Here is a 17,182-nt window from a genome sequence, read left to right as displayed (position 1 = left end):
ACATGTAAATGTGTGTGTGTATTGTGTCACAGAAACCAAGATATATATTTTTGGCATCCTTAAATGTTTTCATGGTTTTATTTTGAATGTAGTTTAAGATCATATACAGATGTTCCTTTAATAGAACATTGGTTCTAAATTAAGAGACCTAAATGCATAAATATATAACATAAAAATTAAATCAATAAATACCAGGTAACTCTGTCAATAAAACAAGAAAAAACTAACCAATCTATGAAATTAGGATGAGGATATTTAAATCTCAAAAATAGCTACATGTTAAAATGCTTCTAAAATACCACATCTGTAAATTCATTTAACAACACAGAGGAAGAAAATATACTTTCTTATCGCTTCCATATTGGCAATAAAGTTGAATATCACATTGACCACCCTAACTAGCTAAAATTTATAAGTAAAATTCTCATTCTCCACATCACACTGATTGCCACATTTGAGAGTTATCATTTCATTTTATAAGCGTCTATAAATAAAATCTACCATGAATAATTCCTTTCCTTAAAGAAAAAAAACTTTAAAAACTAAGCATTTCTTTTTTACATCTACACAGAGAATGTCATAGTCTAGTCTTTCAGACATGGCCATCAGAAATGCCCTGTAGAGTGATGCATGGCAAATTCCATGTCACTTTATTCATGTCTTTGAACACTTAAGAAATTATATGCACATGTAAGTATTAAAATAGCTTTTATGTCAAATTTTATATCTAAGTAAAACAAAATTCAAAAATACATTAACAAAGAAACTGCTAGCCAATAAATAAAAAAGTAAATGATCTGAAAACAACGTATGGTATGGAAGCTAGCTAAGAAACTGTATTTAATACAAATGTACAAAATGGGAACTGTCTAATAAATTTTGCAGTTCCCATAATCTGTAACATAATGAAAAAGGGTAAGGATGGATAAATTACTTGATTTAATGGAGAACTTAAGATTTAGGAGAAAAACACATAACATCCCCTGTTTTAGCAAGGATGCAAACATTTCTCAGACATAAACATCATAATATTAAAATAGGTGGCTTTCATTAATTAATTGCTACATACACTGTTAGAAATTCTAATTGGCAGTAGTTTAATAGAATAAAATGACCATTACAATTTTGAATATAGTGAAATTACCATAATGTCCTGTACATATAAACGGGCAATGCTTTGGATTCTGATATCCATTAGCCATATACAAAGATTCTCTGTACAAAAGAATTTTTTAAAATATGCCTGAGATGCAAAATATGCTGGTATTCCTTGTGATTTCTTTATTTGAAAGCAAATCTATTTTTTTATCACATAATTTAGATGTTTTTAAAAGACCTGGAAGAATTGCCTCTCTATAAGAACTCAATATGAATAAAAAAGCTAAACTTATAAAAAAAAGGGTGGGGGGGACAAATTTGAATATAATACAAATAAAAAAAATAGTGGAAAATGTTAGGATAATCCCAGAAGAAATGGGAATCCTGAGTAAACTCGGCAATAGCGAAAAGAAAATGGCTAAAGAATAAGGAAATATTGTTAGCTATCTCCCGGGGGCTGGGGGGTGTTCCCAAAACTGAAGTGAGTTGAAACTAGACTGACCCAACCACTCAGAAACATATTACAGGAAGCCTGGGACACAGGGCCAGGATGCTCAGGATCATCTCTCTGATGGCCACCTCCAGGTAGGACCCATCCATGGACTCCCTGCCTGCTCAGCCCCAGGACACCAAAGGGCTGAGCTCAGTACTCACAGGAGCAGCAGAGGCCCTGCTTGCCCACGCCAATGAGCATGTTCAGGCAGAGGTTGCAGTACGCCGGCTTGCTGAAGTGCTTGAGGCGCCACACGTGCTGCCCGTCATCCTTCACGTTCTGCAGGACAGAGAAATAGTTCACGGAAGAAGTCAGCAGTGCATATGTGGGCGCCAGTGTAACTCAGAGCTGGGCTGAAGCACCTGAAGACAATCCGTTATTGCACCTCTTTCTGTAAGAGCACCACAGAAAACCCACTTGCTCCAGTGGAAAGAGGTACCCCAGCGTATCTTGGATGCAATAACAACGCACAGATCGTGGCCTAATGTCAACAGTTCAACTGCACACCCCAAACCATCATGATGACCTGCCAAACGGAGCACTCCCTGGAAACAGGGACCAAGTCTCTCGCCTTTGAATTCCTTATCCTTCAGTACAATTCTCTGAACAAGAATATGAATAACACCCTCGAAGGTAAGAGCCTGAAAAATGAAAATTTGGAAAGTGTTATGTTGACCCTTATATCGTACTAAACATACAAAATTCAGGATGGTAGTTAGGTGTGGGAAAAGAACAAAGGATTGGAAAGGAAAAATAAACACTAAAGCTAACTTACTGATAATATTCTAGGGGTTCAGTAGGATATTCCTTATTTTTGTATGAGACAAGTAGTGAATTTTAAAAGGCAAACTTTTTTAAGAACCCAGTTATATTACTATTTTGTTTATTTCTCTTTTGTAAAATATGAATGATTCCACTCTCATAAATGGTAAAATGTTACAACTATTTTCCTATTTATTTATAATCATCGTCTTATTTATGACAATACAAATGTGTTACACTGTTTCACATTTTAGCAAAACAATTAAAATTAATATTTATTCTTCTAAGTTCTATACAATACATAATAGTTAACTCTATAATGGTTGTTTAATCACACCTACTTCGTTCAAGATTTTACAAAAAGAAATAATATAATGCTTATGAATTCCTTACTAGAGCAGACATACTAGATTAAGTTATTATATATCATAGCTTCTATTATCATAATCTTCTCCATTATCATGCAGTCCTTATATGCCATTTATTAAATTGTATTAATTTCAGATTAATTTCAGGCATCATTTATTAGCAAAATCACTATAGGTGATAATTTTTAAATTAGCCAAGTTGTAATTTTTTTGGGAATTCATTCACCTAATAATTTTTTGAGCACTTATTTTATGCTGGGGTACTGACACTAATTCTGTAGTTGGTTAATGCAAACAGGTCCTGATCATCTTGTTTCTGTTGATAATAAAGTATTAATAATAATACTTCCAAGCCACTTTTTCCTATTCCAGTCAAGAGATAAACCACCAACTTTGTAAAACCAGAGAACATCTTTAGTAATTAATTCTTACACTAGAAGCAGAAATGTCAAATTTGCATAATAATATGAAACATTAATGACAATGCTTCCTGGGAGATGATTCTCCACAGGTCTGTTGAATTTCTACATGTTTTATAAGCAGAAGCACTAACTGCCTTTTTTCCTGGACTATCTTTTTAAAGATGTTGGAAGATTAACAGCTTTGGAATAGAGATAAATTTCCCTCAAGAATAGAGGTAAGGTCTCCCTACTGTCCAGTATAATAAAGATAATCTTTCCCTTCAAAGCAAAGGTTAAGTAGGCTTGTTTCCTCCCATCAGAAGATTTAGCTTTCCTGAGATTGGGGTTCTGCAGCTGTGAGGCTGGGTGTAGCATTTCCATGGGCTCCTCGCCACCGTCCCCGTGGCACGTGGGAGAAAATCAGAACTGATACAAACACAAAGCTAATGTCACTTGCTGTGCTGTGAGTAATAAATGCATTTGTCTCTGGTCCAGGTGTTTTATGTCTTCAGCAGCATCCAGGAAACTATAACAAACTAACTCTTTACTTTGTGAGTTAAATTTCTAACCCTTCATAATTCACAATGCTCAGATTCGCCTTTTTCACAATGGACTAAAAAGCTCTCAACAAAAGCTGCCATGCAGAACTCTTCAGAAAACATAGGTGTTTGATTTTCTTCTGAATTTTCAGAAATAGGTCTTGCATTAATTTCTGAATCTAGTTCTGATTTGAATGATTCCTGAGAGTGCTAGTGCCTTTATAATATGAGAATGAAACTTTAGGTATTTGTTTAGCTTTGCTATATTTTCCTATCTATATTTTTAAATTTCTCTTCTTTAAATTAGAATAAAGCATTCTGCTATAAAAAGTTCATATAATAGTTAATTTAAAAAAAATAAATTGATGAGTGAATTTTCAAATTAGGAAATAAAGGTTTAAAACCTTTTTTCATGAAAAGCAGGGATGAAAATTCTAATTTTCATATGTAATAATGTTCTTATAGTCCTTGTCATCTTATTTTTAAGTGATTGTCCATTACATGTGAATAAACCTCATCCTGCTGAAGAGCACATATGGACTAAGTTAGCTGGCATTTTCCTTATCAAAAAATAAACAAGTCTGAACGTGGGTGTTCTGTCAATCAGAACACTTAGCCATGTTACAGGCTGCAACTGATGTACGAATCCATTACCCAGACATAAAAAGCTTTACCAAAAAAACAAATTAAATAGCTTTATAGCTTTTAGCCGGATATATTGCCAAAATATGCAAGGGATGAAATATGTATGTGACTTCTTTAAGAGAAGAAATTGAAACCAAGAGCCAACTGCTTCTCAGCAGTGCAAATTATACTCCAACTCTGTGTTTTCATGTCTTGTCTTGTTTGTCTTATTTAGATTCTAAACCTAGTTGGGGGGTGGGGGTGGGGGGGAGTTTTGTCCCTTACTATATTCTATCAGCCAGTAGAGAATGCTCTTCTTAGTACTTCTATACAAATTAATATGTTTTGTCACGGAAAAAAAATTATTTTTTTTTAAAAGAAATGAACAAGGAATCTGGAAGGCTTGATTTCTGGGCTACTATGAAAATAAGGATAAGCCATTTCACTTTCTTCTTATTTTCCTTTCTAATAACATGAAGGGACCCACATTCCTTACCCTGGCAGTGTCCTGAGGTTTCATTATACAGTACCTGTGAAGTTAATTTAGCTCCTCAGGAGAATGGTGTTATGTAAACAGCAAATATTATTACCCATCATTTGGTTGAGTTGTGTAACATCCCACGTTACAGCCAAATAATTGAGAAGGATGTTTGTATCTCCATTATATTTTATCTCATATAAATTTTATTCTCATATTTCTTTTTCATTATCAGTGAGTATTTTAAAAGTTGTTAATAAAACCTAGGCAGGTCCACACTGAGAAGGAACTCGAGATTCAGCCCCCATAGAAGTCAAAAGATTGTTTCAAGATTGTTCAAGTATGCCCTTTGGGACTTTGGAACCTATTCCATTATCCTAGTGATTCTTAAAGCTTTGTTTTCCCCTAAATACATCCAATATCACATAGAAGTGAACTAGGGCTGCCACAAATAATACCACTTTTTAAAAAAAGACCTCAAAGAGAAGTTTCACTGATGTCCCTGCCAAAATCTCCATACCCAGACTTCAACCAATATAACATATAAAATCTAATGTTGCAAATTAATTCCAATTCATTAACTAAGAAACACCATTATATTACTTTACTTTTCTGTTCAAGGTTTTCAAATAAATCATAACAATATGAAAGAAATTGCTCTTTTAGACAAAAAGGGGAGCTGTATTTGATACTGGAAAATAGAATGCAGAAAGAAGTTCTGAAATTATGAATGGTATCACAATCATCTGCTTATCTTCCAACCATACTTTCTGATGCCAGACTCAGACTATGCACTCCCTAAAGCTCAAATGCAAATTCCATGCTGTACAATACCACATCAACATTTTCCTTGAGTGAGTAGAGCTAGAATCTTAAGAACTGCTGCATCTATCCAGCTTTGTCACTCCTTTCTAGATTGAGCAATATAGAGACAGCAGAACAAGAACTCTTATCCAATTTAAAATGAAAGAAATTAGAATGTTAAATATCAGTTTTCGGAATATATAACTCAGTCTTTTAAGAATGCATCATCTTCCACTCTCCGTCATACTCAGTAACTTCCTCAAGGAGTGCATTTCATCAGAAATCAGGAAGCAAATCAAATGGTTATTTTACTTTTCTGAGTCAGGAAAAAAAGATGTCCTAAAACATCTTGATCAAAGGCAAAGTTTAAAATACATACAAGAATCAAAGACCAGGACTGTTGGAGCACATACACTGATGTCAAAGCATGCATCCTTTCAAAAATCATACAGGTTGAAAGAGGGCACAGCAAGTCAAACCCTATAAGACAAGGGGCTCTTATTTTAAACCAGACTACTGCTTAAATGGGTATTTTGCTTTCTAAAATAATATGAATTCAGTTATTTTCCTTGTAAAATCTAGTGATGAACCAGGTTACAGATTTTAGAAACTGGAAATTTTAGAAATTTAGAAATATTAACCATCATGTTTATCTAGGAAAAGGAATATCTGAACTGCAAGAATATTAGAAAAGGAAAGAAACAGACATGTTCTTGACTAACTTTTTTCATCCATCCAGAGAGGGACACCAGCTTGCACAAAATGACCTAGTTAGTTAATGAGAGAAGAAAGCCAGAGGAAAGACCAATTCTATGCAGAGTTCACTGTTACAGTGCTCTCTCTCTCCACCAGCCCTCATTTCCTGAAGGGGTTGTCTGGTTATGCTAAATAAAAGGAATTAGATTCCTCTCCCTGAAAGACCAAAAATTAGTTAACAGTGTTGGTGATATGATAAATTAGTGATGGAATAGAGCAGGGGTCTGTAAACTATGGATCTCATGTCAAATAAGCCAGCCACCTTTATTTATTTTTATAAAGTTTTGTGGGAACATAGCCATATTCATTTGTTTACTTGCTGGCTATGGTGATTCTCGCACTACAATGACAAAGTTGAATAGTTGTGACAGAGATTTTATGATGCCCAAAGTCTAAACTATTTACTATTTGGCACTTCACAGATAAAGTTTGCTAATCCCTGGAGTAAAGTCTATTGCTAGATACAATTATTTTAAACAGAAAGGCATTTTCATTAAGAATTGAGGTGCTTTTAAAAACCAATCTTCATTGAGATGAATGCTGAAGGAAGTGAGACTAAGTCTTAGGTATACATTTTTTATCGTGGTAATCAAAATCACAAAGTCCACCCAAACTCTCAGTTCCACTTCTGACAGAAGAGACACCAAGACTCTGTACCAGTTCTCATCGGCTTATCTTGGCTTTCTTGAGGATTGTAGAACCTCTTGGAAGAGAAAGGGAATGATTCTTACTTTCTAGTATATGGTCAGGTTCTGATAAATTGCATTTTTGATTTTGGCACCAAAACAGAAATTTACAAGTGTAGGTTTTTAAAATCTGGTAATGGCGAAAAATAAACTGCAATGAAATCACAGCTGCTCTGTCTTCCATTAGAAGTGAGGCTCTCTCTCCAAGGGCAACATTATCTGGGTAATTTGGCTTATACTCGGCAGGCACTTTCAACTCCAGTGTTTAACATACACGTTCAATTAGAATCTACTCCCTGAGTGCATAATTGACAATAGACAAGAATGCATACAGTGACATAATAAGACAAGACTTCACAATAAATGACCAAATCAAGCTAAAGCATCTAAATTTCCAATTTTATAAGCAAAGGCAGGTAGCATTCATGGAACAAAGTCTCTACAGGTAATAAAATAACACATTAAGTGCCTGCAGAAAATGACATAAATCTCAATTACTAAAAGATGTTCTCATTACTCAGTTGCCATTGTGCCATCCTGCTTTGCAAAAAACACCTTGCCCTAGACATAAAATGCTGTTTCTAACAAATAGATGCTCTTTGTTGTGATGACAATTGCAAAACATAAGTTTCATTAAAAGACAATCGCAAAAGATTATACATGTATAAAAAAGTGAAGTAAAAAGGAATTTTCTTTCTTCAGAATTGTTCTTTACGGAGGAAAAAATTCAATCCCTTAAATAGTTAAGGTGCCCTATAAACGTTAAATAATGTATCCCTGCCACCTAGTGGCTAGTCCTGGGAACACACTTCTAAAACACAGCTCCGATTACTACTGTGACCCTAAAATCGATTTCTCTTACTTAGCTACGAAAACATCGCGTTTTACTAAAATTTAAAACATAAATGTATTGGCATGTTTATAAATAAAATTATGTATAATTACTTTAATAGACATTAAAGGTAAAGGATTGTCATGCGATTGAAATCAAGTCACGACTACACTAGAAATTGATAAAATAATATTTGTATAAAACAGTTTGAGTTAAATCCATATAGATTTGTGGGGCATGTTTTATTAACCACATTTGTAACTTTAGAAATTTTTATTTTTTCAGTTAATTTTTTTTAAATTTAAAACATAAATTTTTTATATGTTTACATAACATATAAAAACTAACATTCTTACCATATGATAATTCCATTCTTGGTATATAATCAATAACTCACAATATCATCACATAGCTGTATATCATCACCATGATCATTTTTTAGAACATCTGCATCAATTCAGAAAAAGAAATAAAAAGAAAAATACCTCATACATACCATACTCCTTACCGCTTCCTCTCATTGATTTCCATCTACGCGATATATTTTAGCCGTTGTTTCCCCTATTTTTTTCTATACCCCCTTATCACTTCCTTTCATTGATCACTAGCATTTCAATTTACTAAATTTATTTTAACATTTGTTCCCCCTATTATTTATTTATTTGTAATCCCTATATTTTACTCATCTGTCCAAACCGTAGATAAAAGGAGCATCAGACACAGGTTTTCACAATCACACAGTCACATTGTGAAAGCTGTATCATTATACAATCATCCATGGGGCTACTGAAACACAGCTCTACATTTTCAGGCACTTCCCTCCAGCCTTTCCAATATACCTTATTTTCAGCTAATTTTTAAAGAATTTCTAAACACTAAATTCCAAAGGGGAAACCATTTCACAAAATTTTATGTAATATTTAAAACATAGATGATTGTCTCCTATCCCCACCCCTTCCTTGCCCCTCACCAAATGCCAGGGGATTTATATATTCCTTACCCTTCTTCATTCTCTCACTCTCAAATTTTTATAAATATTTAGAATAATAAAAAAATTTGCCCTTAAAAATATAAAGGCATTTCCCTCCTGTGAAAACATTATCTTTGGTGTTTCCCAACTAGAGTCATTTAATATGTTTCAGAGTAATATACACAGTAAACATTAAATGTCAACATTTTGTCAATTTTCTTTTTGCTTTCTCAGAATAGTTCATTTTACATACTTTTGTCGGGGACACATTAATTTTAAATGTTTATAATATAGAGACATATACATTATTACACATAACCTAGTATGTGTAGTATAAGAGAAGGTACTAGGAAACTAGGAAATATTGTTTGGTTAGTTTTCAAAATATGGATATACAACCTTATGAACAATATGATCTATATTATCTTTTGTTTTTATGAATTATTTATTTAAGAATAATTTCCTATATATCAACTATCAGTACTTTTTATTTTTATTTAAACTGAACGTAAGGAATTTGAAGATCTAGGGAAAGAGGTGACAAATACTGAAGCACATTTATAGATTCCAAAATCTAAATGTAGACACACATTTTTATATACATTCACGTTTCACAAACATAGACTGTAAGATATTTTGAGAACTAACGTCTGATAATTTGGTATCTTGTTTAAGTGTTGTATAGTCTTGTATCTGCAAAATTGCCATTGCTATAGCTAAAGTTTGGAAAATTTGGGGACCAGCAGAAAAATGGTGAACACTGTCTTTTGCATCTCAAAATTATGACTATTATATGTGTCTTGGTGGTTTCCATCACTATCGTTCCCTGAAACAAAGAATACATTTTAATATATAGTTCATAGTTAATTTTTGTTCAGCAATTAATGCTAAATATAAAAATCTAGTATCTGATTATTAATCTCATTGGAATTTTAAATAAATAGTTACTAAAATTCACAGCAAAGCTGTATCAGCAAGATTTGGTTTTAGGATCACTATTTTATCACATTCTGTTCTCAGATTGATCTATTTTATTCCCCCAAACCAATATTTAGTTGCTACTGGAGGCAATGATTCGAGAACACTTTTGACAGACTGGGGATTGAGAGTCTAGTTGATCTGCTGATTTGCAAGAAAAACTTACATATACATGAAATATATATATATATATATATATGTATCATCTCAAGTATCTCAGATATATAACTGCCTCTCCCAACCCAAGTATTGGTTATCAATAAAATTGACTGTCTTCATGAGGATGAGGTATATGGAATGGGATGAAAAGCCTCAGAACCACAGAATAAAATAAGATTGGAAAGGAAAGTTTATTGCATTAGGTAATGTAGAATTTTCTATTTTTTAAAAAACAACTAAATTGTATTTTAAGTACCGGAAAGGAAAAGATGGCGATTGCATATTAAATCCTAAGGTAATATCTAAAATGATTCAATGCTTGTGGCAAATATTATTATATAAGGCGTTATGGTAAAATTGCACTGTCCTATACTTTTCAGAAGGTCCCAGACCTTGCTACATTCTCACTGGTAGAGAATGGTCAGATCAATTTATAATTAAAATGTGTAATAGAGAACACTACTGATTTACCTCAAGTCTGCCCTCCTTTCTGTTAATGCTTACATTTTCCAAGCCCAGGAGTACAAGAAGTGGAATTGTTGTCATCCCCCCTTGAATCCATTCCTCTAAAGAGACAGTTCCATCATGATCGTAATCAATCTCTTCCATCATTTCATGGAGGATCTGGAGCAGAGAAGACAAGGGAAAACTTGCAATGAATAAAAATGACTTTTACAACAAAGCATTACTTTTAATTGGTTTGAATAGCTCAGTGGAGATTTGGGATAAATATACAGCTAACTCAATTCAACACTGACCCTGTTACTAAGGATAGAGTGGCTTTGCTATGATTTCTAGAACCTGACTACCTATACTAATCAACTCTTAGAAATAATTGCTTAACTTTTTAATATTTTTCCAATGAATGACAAAGCTGAAGCAAGAAGATATCTTTAATTTAAGAGTATAAGTGGCCTTTAATCACTTTCTCCAGACTATTTTTTTAATTCAAATATATGCTGGAAAATGTCTGAACAAATTAACTTCATGGCAAAGAGCTGAAATATTCCTTTTCTAAGTGGCAAAGGGGGCAGGACAGAGGTTAAGTTGCTTTTAATTGCCTATCAGAACTGAATCGAGTCAAGAAGTGAAATGATCAAAGCATTTTTTTTCAGACTTCTTTTCTAAACTTGACTTGCACACAGTGTCCCCCCAAAAAATGTTCTCCACAGTTTTTGCTTGTAACCCATTTTCCTCTCTGCTTCTCTCTTTCCTTACACTGTGTAGTGCTAAAATTGGTATTTCCTTCAAAGAGTTGTTGTGAGAGTTAAATGTATTAAACTGTTATGAGTATCGTAGAAGATCCCCTGGCATGTGTATGAGGTGCCATATAAGGTTGATAATGTTGTTGTCGTTGCTGTTGTTGTTTTTTAAGATAAATGATACATGAGTTCCAAATATATTGCCCTTGGCTGCAGGGAAGGCAAAGCTCTTCCAAGTGGAACCCAGATGGCAAACATGGTAAAAAACGCCCACGGAGAAAGTAACTTTCTTCCTTTAATGTGTTATGGAGATTTTAACCAATTAAGAAAAAATAAAGAAATGAAAATAGCATACAAAACAAACTTTCCTCAGGAAGTATTTGGAAACCAGAGGATTGCCCTTCATTACAAAAATTTTACCTACAGTATTGTAAAAGAGATTTTTAATGGAGGTGTTTTATTCTGCCAAAACATACCAGAGATGGATTGGCTTTTAATAAAAGGAGATTTATTTAGTTAAAAACATGTAGTTCTTCAGAGGAAGGGCAGCTAACTTTCAACTGAGGATCTTTCTTACACAGGAAAGCACAGGGTGATCTCTGCTGGCCTTCTCTCCAGCCTCTGAGTTCCAACAGTTGTCCCTGGGGTGATTCCTTTCTGCATCTCCAAAGGCCTGGGCTGAGCTGGGAGTGCTGAGATGAGATACACTGAGCTGCTTGGGCTGTGCTATGTTGAGCTCTCTCATATAAGCTTCCAGCCAATTAAATCAAACATCATTCACTGCAGCAGGCACGCCTCCCAGCCAACTGCAGATGTAATCAGCAACAGATGAGCTTCACATGCCATTGCCTCATACCCACAGCAACAAAACTACGCACCTTCACCTGGCCAAGTTGACACCTGAACCTAACTACCATAGGCGGTGAAATAATTATTTCATTACTCTCAAAACAAATGACAAGAGAAATTATTAGAATGTGAGGTTTCCAAAATGATGTAAAATTGAATCAAATATTTCACACTTTGAAGGCACACTGTTGAATTGGTAGAAATGAATAAATGAGAAGAGAACTAAATACAGAACATTTGTTTCAGATGGCTGATGCTTTCATTTTGTATCTAGTAAATCTAATGTTAGAGCCTGCATTAGTGTGATAAAAACTCCTTCCGAGGACATCTCAGTTTTTACTACTCACTGGCATCAACCTCAAATGTTCACTTATCTTTATTTATAAATATAAATGTATCAGCAGTATGGCAACCTGTGCATTTGTCAAAGCAGCAGGCAGGACTACAGGTGCTATTCTATGAAAACAAGCCCATTGCACAAGGTAAGGCTTTATCCTTCCTTCCTACTTTTGTAAACTACCCACTGCAGTGGCAGATGTAGCAGTGACACGCATAACAAATAATGCTGTATTCTGCAGTAGGCATTGTCAGAGTTAGACTGTTCAGCCACTAATGCTTACTTCCTAATAGCACTCAGATCTTTTTTCCTCAAAGCCACTGCCCTCCAAAACAAAACAATGTGGTTGAGAAATGGTTGTGTCCACTTCTTCGAAAGCCAATGGGGAAAGATGACCACCTGATCCCACAACCCCAGTGAAGTCAGACAAGTTCAGACTTTCAGATGTTCCCCTTGGGTCCTTGCAGGCATTTGGAGAGACACCTCCAGTGGAATTAACCTCCAGGTGGGGAGATGCACTGCAACCCCTTTCTCATGATTATCACTATCAAGAAAAGTAAAGTTGAAAATCACCTGAGAGATCTTTTTAGCCCAAATCCCCAGCTATTACTACACATAAAGACTTGAATCTCCTTCTAAATTTCTCACTATTTTTTATTCTGTGAATGAATATTTAAGGAAAAAAGAGATTTGCAACTGTCCAAGGAATTCCATTTCATTTTGCACAGCTCTAATGTCCCAGAAGATCTTTCTTAGAATGATACAAAATGTACGTCTTTGCATTCCATTCATTTACTTGGACTGTACCCTCTGATACAACATAGAAAAGCCTAAATACATTTTCATGGCATGCTTGCTGATATAATTATATAAGGCTGCCATGTCTTCTTATGCATTTTCTTTTCTCAGTCAATATTTATCTCTGCATCAAATAATACCTATAGAACATGATACTGACATCCCTTGACACTTAGTATTCACTTTATCCAAACTAATTAAAGTTAGTTAGTATATGTTATTCTTAACGTGCAATACACAAAACTGAACATACTTTTCCAATATGGCATTATTATCATATATTTGTATTCTCACAGGATAAACTGTATCTGTATAAATACACCCCAAGATAGTGAGAGTTTTTGGTAAGAACATGACTCATTGATTTTTTGCTGACTTACAGCCAACAAAAAACATTTAAATTGTGTTTAAATGTGCAAAGAATTAAGTCACAATACCCAAGTTGATAAATAATTTATTAAGAACTTTATGTTTATGTTCTTAAATTTCATCTTATTTGACAGAAACATAATAACAAAACTATCCATTGAATTTATAAGGTGAAGGAATGGCATACGTAGACCCTGATTTCCCTGTTTAAATGGAAAAATAAAAAAAAGCTCTGCATTCCACTCCAGTTTTATAATTCTACCAATCCATCATTGGTAAATTTGTAGTTTTCATATGTAGAAAAGTGACTTGAATGGGAGAAAGCAATTTTAGAGAAAGATAAACAGAAAAGTCAACAAAACATATGGGAAGTCCCTTGATTTCATTAAAATATTAGTAAGATGAATGAAGCAATATTCTTAGAATTAAATGAAAGTTATCATCTAATTTATTAACCCATAAATAAACTGCAAGCTGTGAATGATATCTGCCACATACCATGAGCACACCATATGCATTTCCACATCCAAAGACCCAAAAAGACAAGTTAGGTTAAAACTGGGAAAGTCCTGAGCCCAGTAAGTACAGTGCCCCCTTTTGTATGTGACATTACATGGGCCTTTGTACACAACAGTTTGCAAAGAAAAGGAACATTATCAGCTCTCATACAACATAATCTGCTTTAGATGTGAACAGCAGTTAAAGAATAGCCCTTTTGATCTTCACATAAAACGAAGATCATTTTTTAAATATTGGTTTTTATTTGCTTTATTCATGCACAATTTTCTAAACTTAGTTGGTTTAAAAAATAAATCAAAGTCAATAGCACTTATCACTTTCCTCCAAAATGGAATTTGTGGTCAAAGTCAAATTCTCTAAACAATATTAAACAATTAAAAAATTGTTTAATTCAAATTTTCTAAATATTGTAACTTTAATATAACCCTATTCAAAATAAGAGGTCTTTCTGTTCTATTAAGTACTTAGAAACTGTTTCTTCAATCAACTTGTTTTATTCTCAGCCCCATCATTAAGTAGCTGAAGAGCTTTGGGAAGTAACTTTAACATCTTTGGGTCTCAATTTCCTCCTCTGTTAATGAAGAACAGAGAAGTATCTATCTCAGAGATATGCAAGCATTAAACACATACACATGTGGTAGCAATGCACTTTGCACAGTACACCATCATCTTCTTAATTGCTTTTATTCTTTTTTAAGATTAATATATTAGCTGTTTCTACTTGAAGATAACCATAGAGATCATGAAGGTCATGTATCAATTCTAACTTCTTATGGCATGTCCTGGCATCGGCAGCAGCCTCAGCAGCTTTCACTTATCCACAAGTACATAAGGGCACTATTAAAATTTATTTACATGAAGCAGAAGAGCAAAAGTCACTATTAAGATCTTAAGAACACCCTTAGAGTGTTGTTCAGAAACCACTTTGGCTAGTGATTAGAAAGTTACTTAGAATGATCAGTAGAAAATCAGATCACAGAAAACTATTAGGGTCCCAGAAAATGCAAAAGAGGAAGGGGCTTTCTGGAATTTAGTCAACAGTTAAAACGTCAATATACCTACTGGATTAAGTTCAGTGACATCCCATTCAAGGTACTCTGCAACGTGCATCATTTGACTGATGATATTTTCTAGCTCCTGGAGAGGAAAGAAAGAAAGAGGGAGGGAGGGAGGGAGGGAGAAAGAGAGAATACTAGTTCTTAGTAAGTTCTCAAACTTTACTTATAGAAATTGTTCTGTTAACATGTAGTTCAAAAAATAAAGATCAATTTTGTATCATATAGATATAAGACAAAAAAATTTCTGACACAGAAAACTGGAGTCTGACTAGAGATTTAACTTGTGCTCTGCTTATAAATCTTCACCAGGAGAGGGCACAAATGTACAATAAAAGATTTTCTTCTATTGGCAGGAAGGCCTGTTGACAGCAGAGGTCTACATATTCCACAAGACGGGATTTTAAGTCACTGAATATCCTGACCCTTCGGCTTGAAACCAGGTGTGGAAGAATGGAAGGAAGTATTTGAGGGCAACTGAGAAGTTTATTTTTATTTTGATACACTGAGACCATATATATTGATTATTCTATCCATTTACTGGCATAACTTGCTCTGCTAGAGGTGTGTTCAGGGGCAAAGTCTGAAGGCTAAGTATATGTAGAGTTTATTTTGTGAGGGTATAGAATTTTTATTTGAATTTTCATATTATTCTGCCCAAATATCAACTCTTTGAAGAACTGCTGGTTGATACTTATGGCCCTATAAATACATTAAAACACTTTATTAGTTTATTTAATGTTTTTAATTTTTCACCATCTATTTCCAGAGAAGACTGAGCATACCTTTGCAAAATGTTTGTAGTTTTAAATTAAGTCAATGGCATAATTAAGAGTGGTATTTAACTAGTAGGGAACAAAATTTGAAACTATATTCTACTTAAATTTCCTATGTGATATATGTGGTTACTACTCACAGAATGAGAAGGAGATACAATTTTTTTTAAAAAGTTTTATTTTGGGTGTCCTGAATCCCTTTGAAAAACTGACGAAAGCTACACTACCTCTCTCCTGAAAAAAATGCAAATGTGAATATATTATACATGTAAGGCAGGTTGCTCCAGAAACACTATAAATATATATTTATTTATTTATTATAGATAAACAGAAATAAAACCACAGATCGTCAGAAATTATAGGCTGAATGTCTGTGTGTGTTTGTTACAAATCTCTCACCTACTCTATCTTTGCTTACATACTCCTTAGTGGATTGGAGGTTTTAAAATCCTGAAATAAACTTGTTAGAACAGAATCTATCTTGGACAAACAATTATTTAGGAATAGGACATTGGGTAAGTCATTTAAACACCCTAAGACTCAGTTTTCACATCAGTACAATGTATATTTTAACCGTATAAAATTCATAGAATTGAGGACTCAGCATGTAATTATATGAAATAAATTTATCTCAGTGTCTGGCACATTAAAAGTGATTAATAAATATTAACTAGTTATTAGTAGCCATTTTTCAAATTATCAGTATCTTCTCTGCTTTGCCTCCAGTAGATGGACTGCTATATCTTTTAAGTTGTGAGACAAATGACTTGGTTCAAATGATAATTTGAATCTGCTATTGAAGGAAATTTATTGGAGAAGGAGGTTGTATGGCAAAAATTCTAGAAATTAAATCCAACTCTTTAATTATAAAAAGACTAGTTCAACCATATATGAATTTATTTATTACCAACTCGTTGAATATTTGGGTTATAGTTATAAATATTGCTAGCAATCTACTATATGTTCAAAAAATGACCAGAGTTTGAAAAAACTCTTCGACTGAATTCTCAAATCAGCTGCCAACTCACGGCTAAGAGCCTAGTAAAGAAACAGGCTTTTAATTTAATTAAAATGAAAATTAAATAAATAAATCTGCATTAAAATATAATTTGCATTAGTATAATCAAAAGTGCAATGATAAACTTATTGAATGTCTAAATGAAATCTAAATGGTTAGGATGTCTAAATGAAATCTAAATTGTTAGCTGTGAAATGCCACCAGAAAATGAGCAAATTTATCATGTAGTTTAATGTTATTAAATAGAAAACTAAAGACTACCAGACACATTAAAAAAAAAAGCACTTGAAAAATTACAGGATTAATCATAA

The 17,182-nt window shown here is 33.6% G+C and overlaps 1 protein-coding gene across 11 annotated transcripts in view; it reads right to left on the bottom strand.

The window, feature by feature from the left end:
* DGKB (diacylglycerol kinase beta) overlaps positions 1-17,182 on the bottom strand; it is an 802,099-nt gene that overhangs the window by 486,896 nt on the left and 298,021 nt on the right. For all 11 annotated transcript variants that reach the window (XM_077122452.1, XM_077122491.1, XM_077122515.1 and 8 more), the window contains 3 exons: positions 15,085-15,159; positions 10,453-10,572; positions 1,753-1,870 (listed from right to left, as the gene is read on the bottom strand). In XM_077122452.1, coding sequence (XP_076978567.1) covers positions 1,753-1,870; positions 10,453-10,572; positions 15,085-15,159 — 313 coding nt within the window. The remainder of the gene's footprint in view (positions 1-1,752; positions 1,871-10,452; positions 10,573-15,084; positions 15,160-17,182) is intronic.

Source organism: Tamandua tetradactyla, chromosome 1, assembly GCF_023851605.1.
Source record: "Tamandua tetradactyla isolate mTamTet1 chromosome 1, mTamTet1.pri, whole genome shotgun sequence".
NCBI lineage: Eukaryota > Metazoa > Chordata > Mammalia > Pilosa > Myrmecophagidae > Tamandua > Tamandua tetradactyla.
This window is presented reverse-complemented; position numbering and strand designations above follow the sequence as displayed.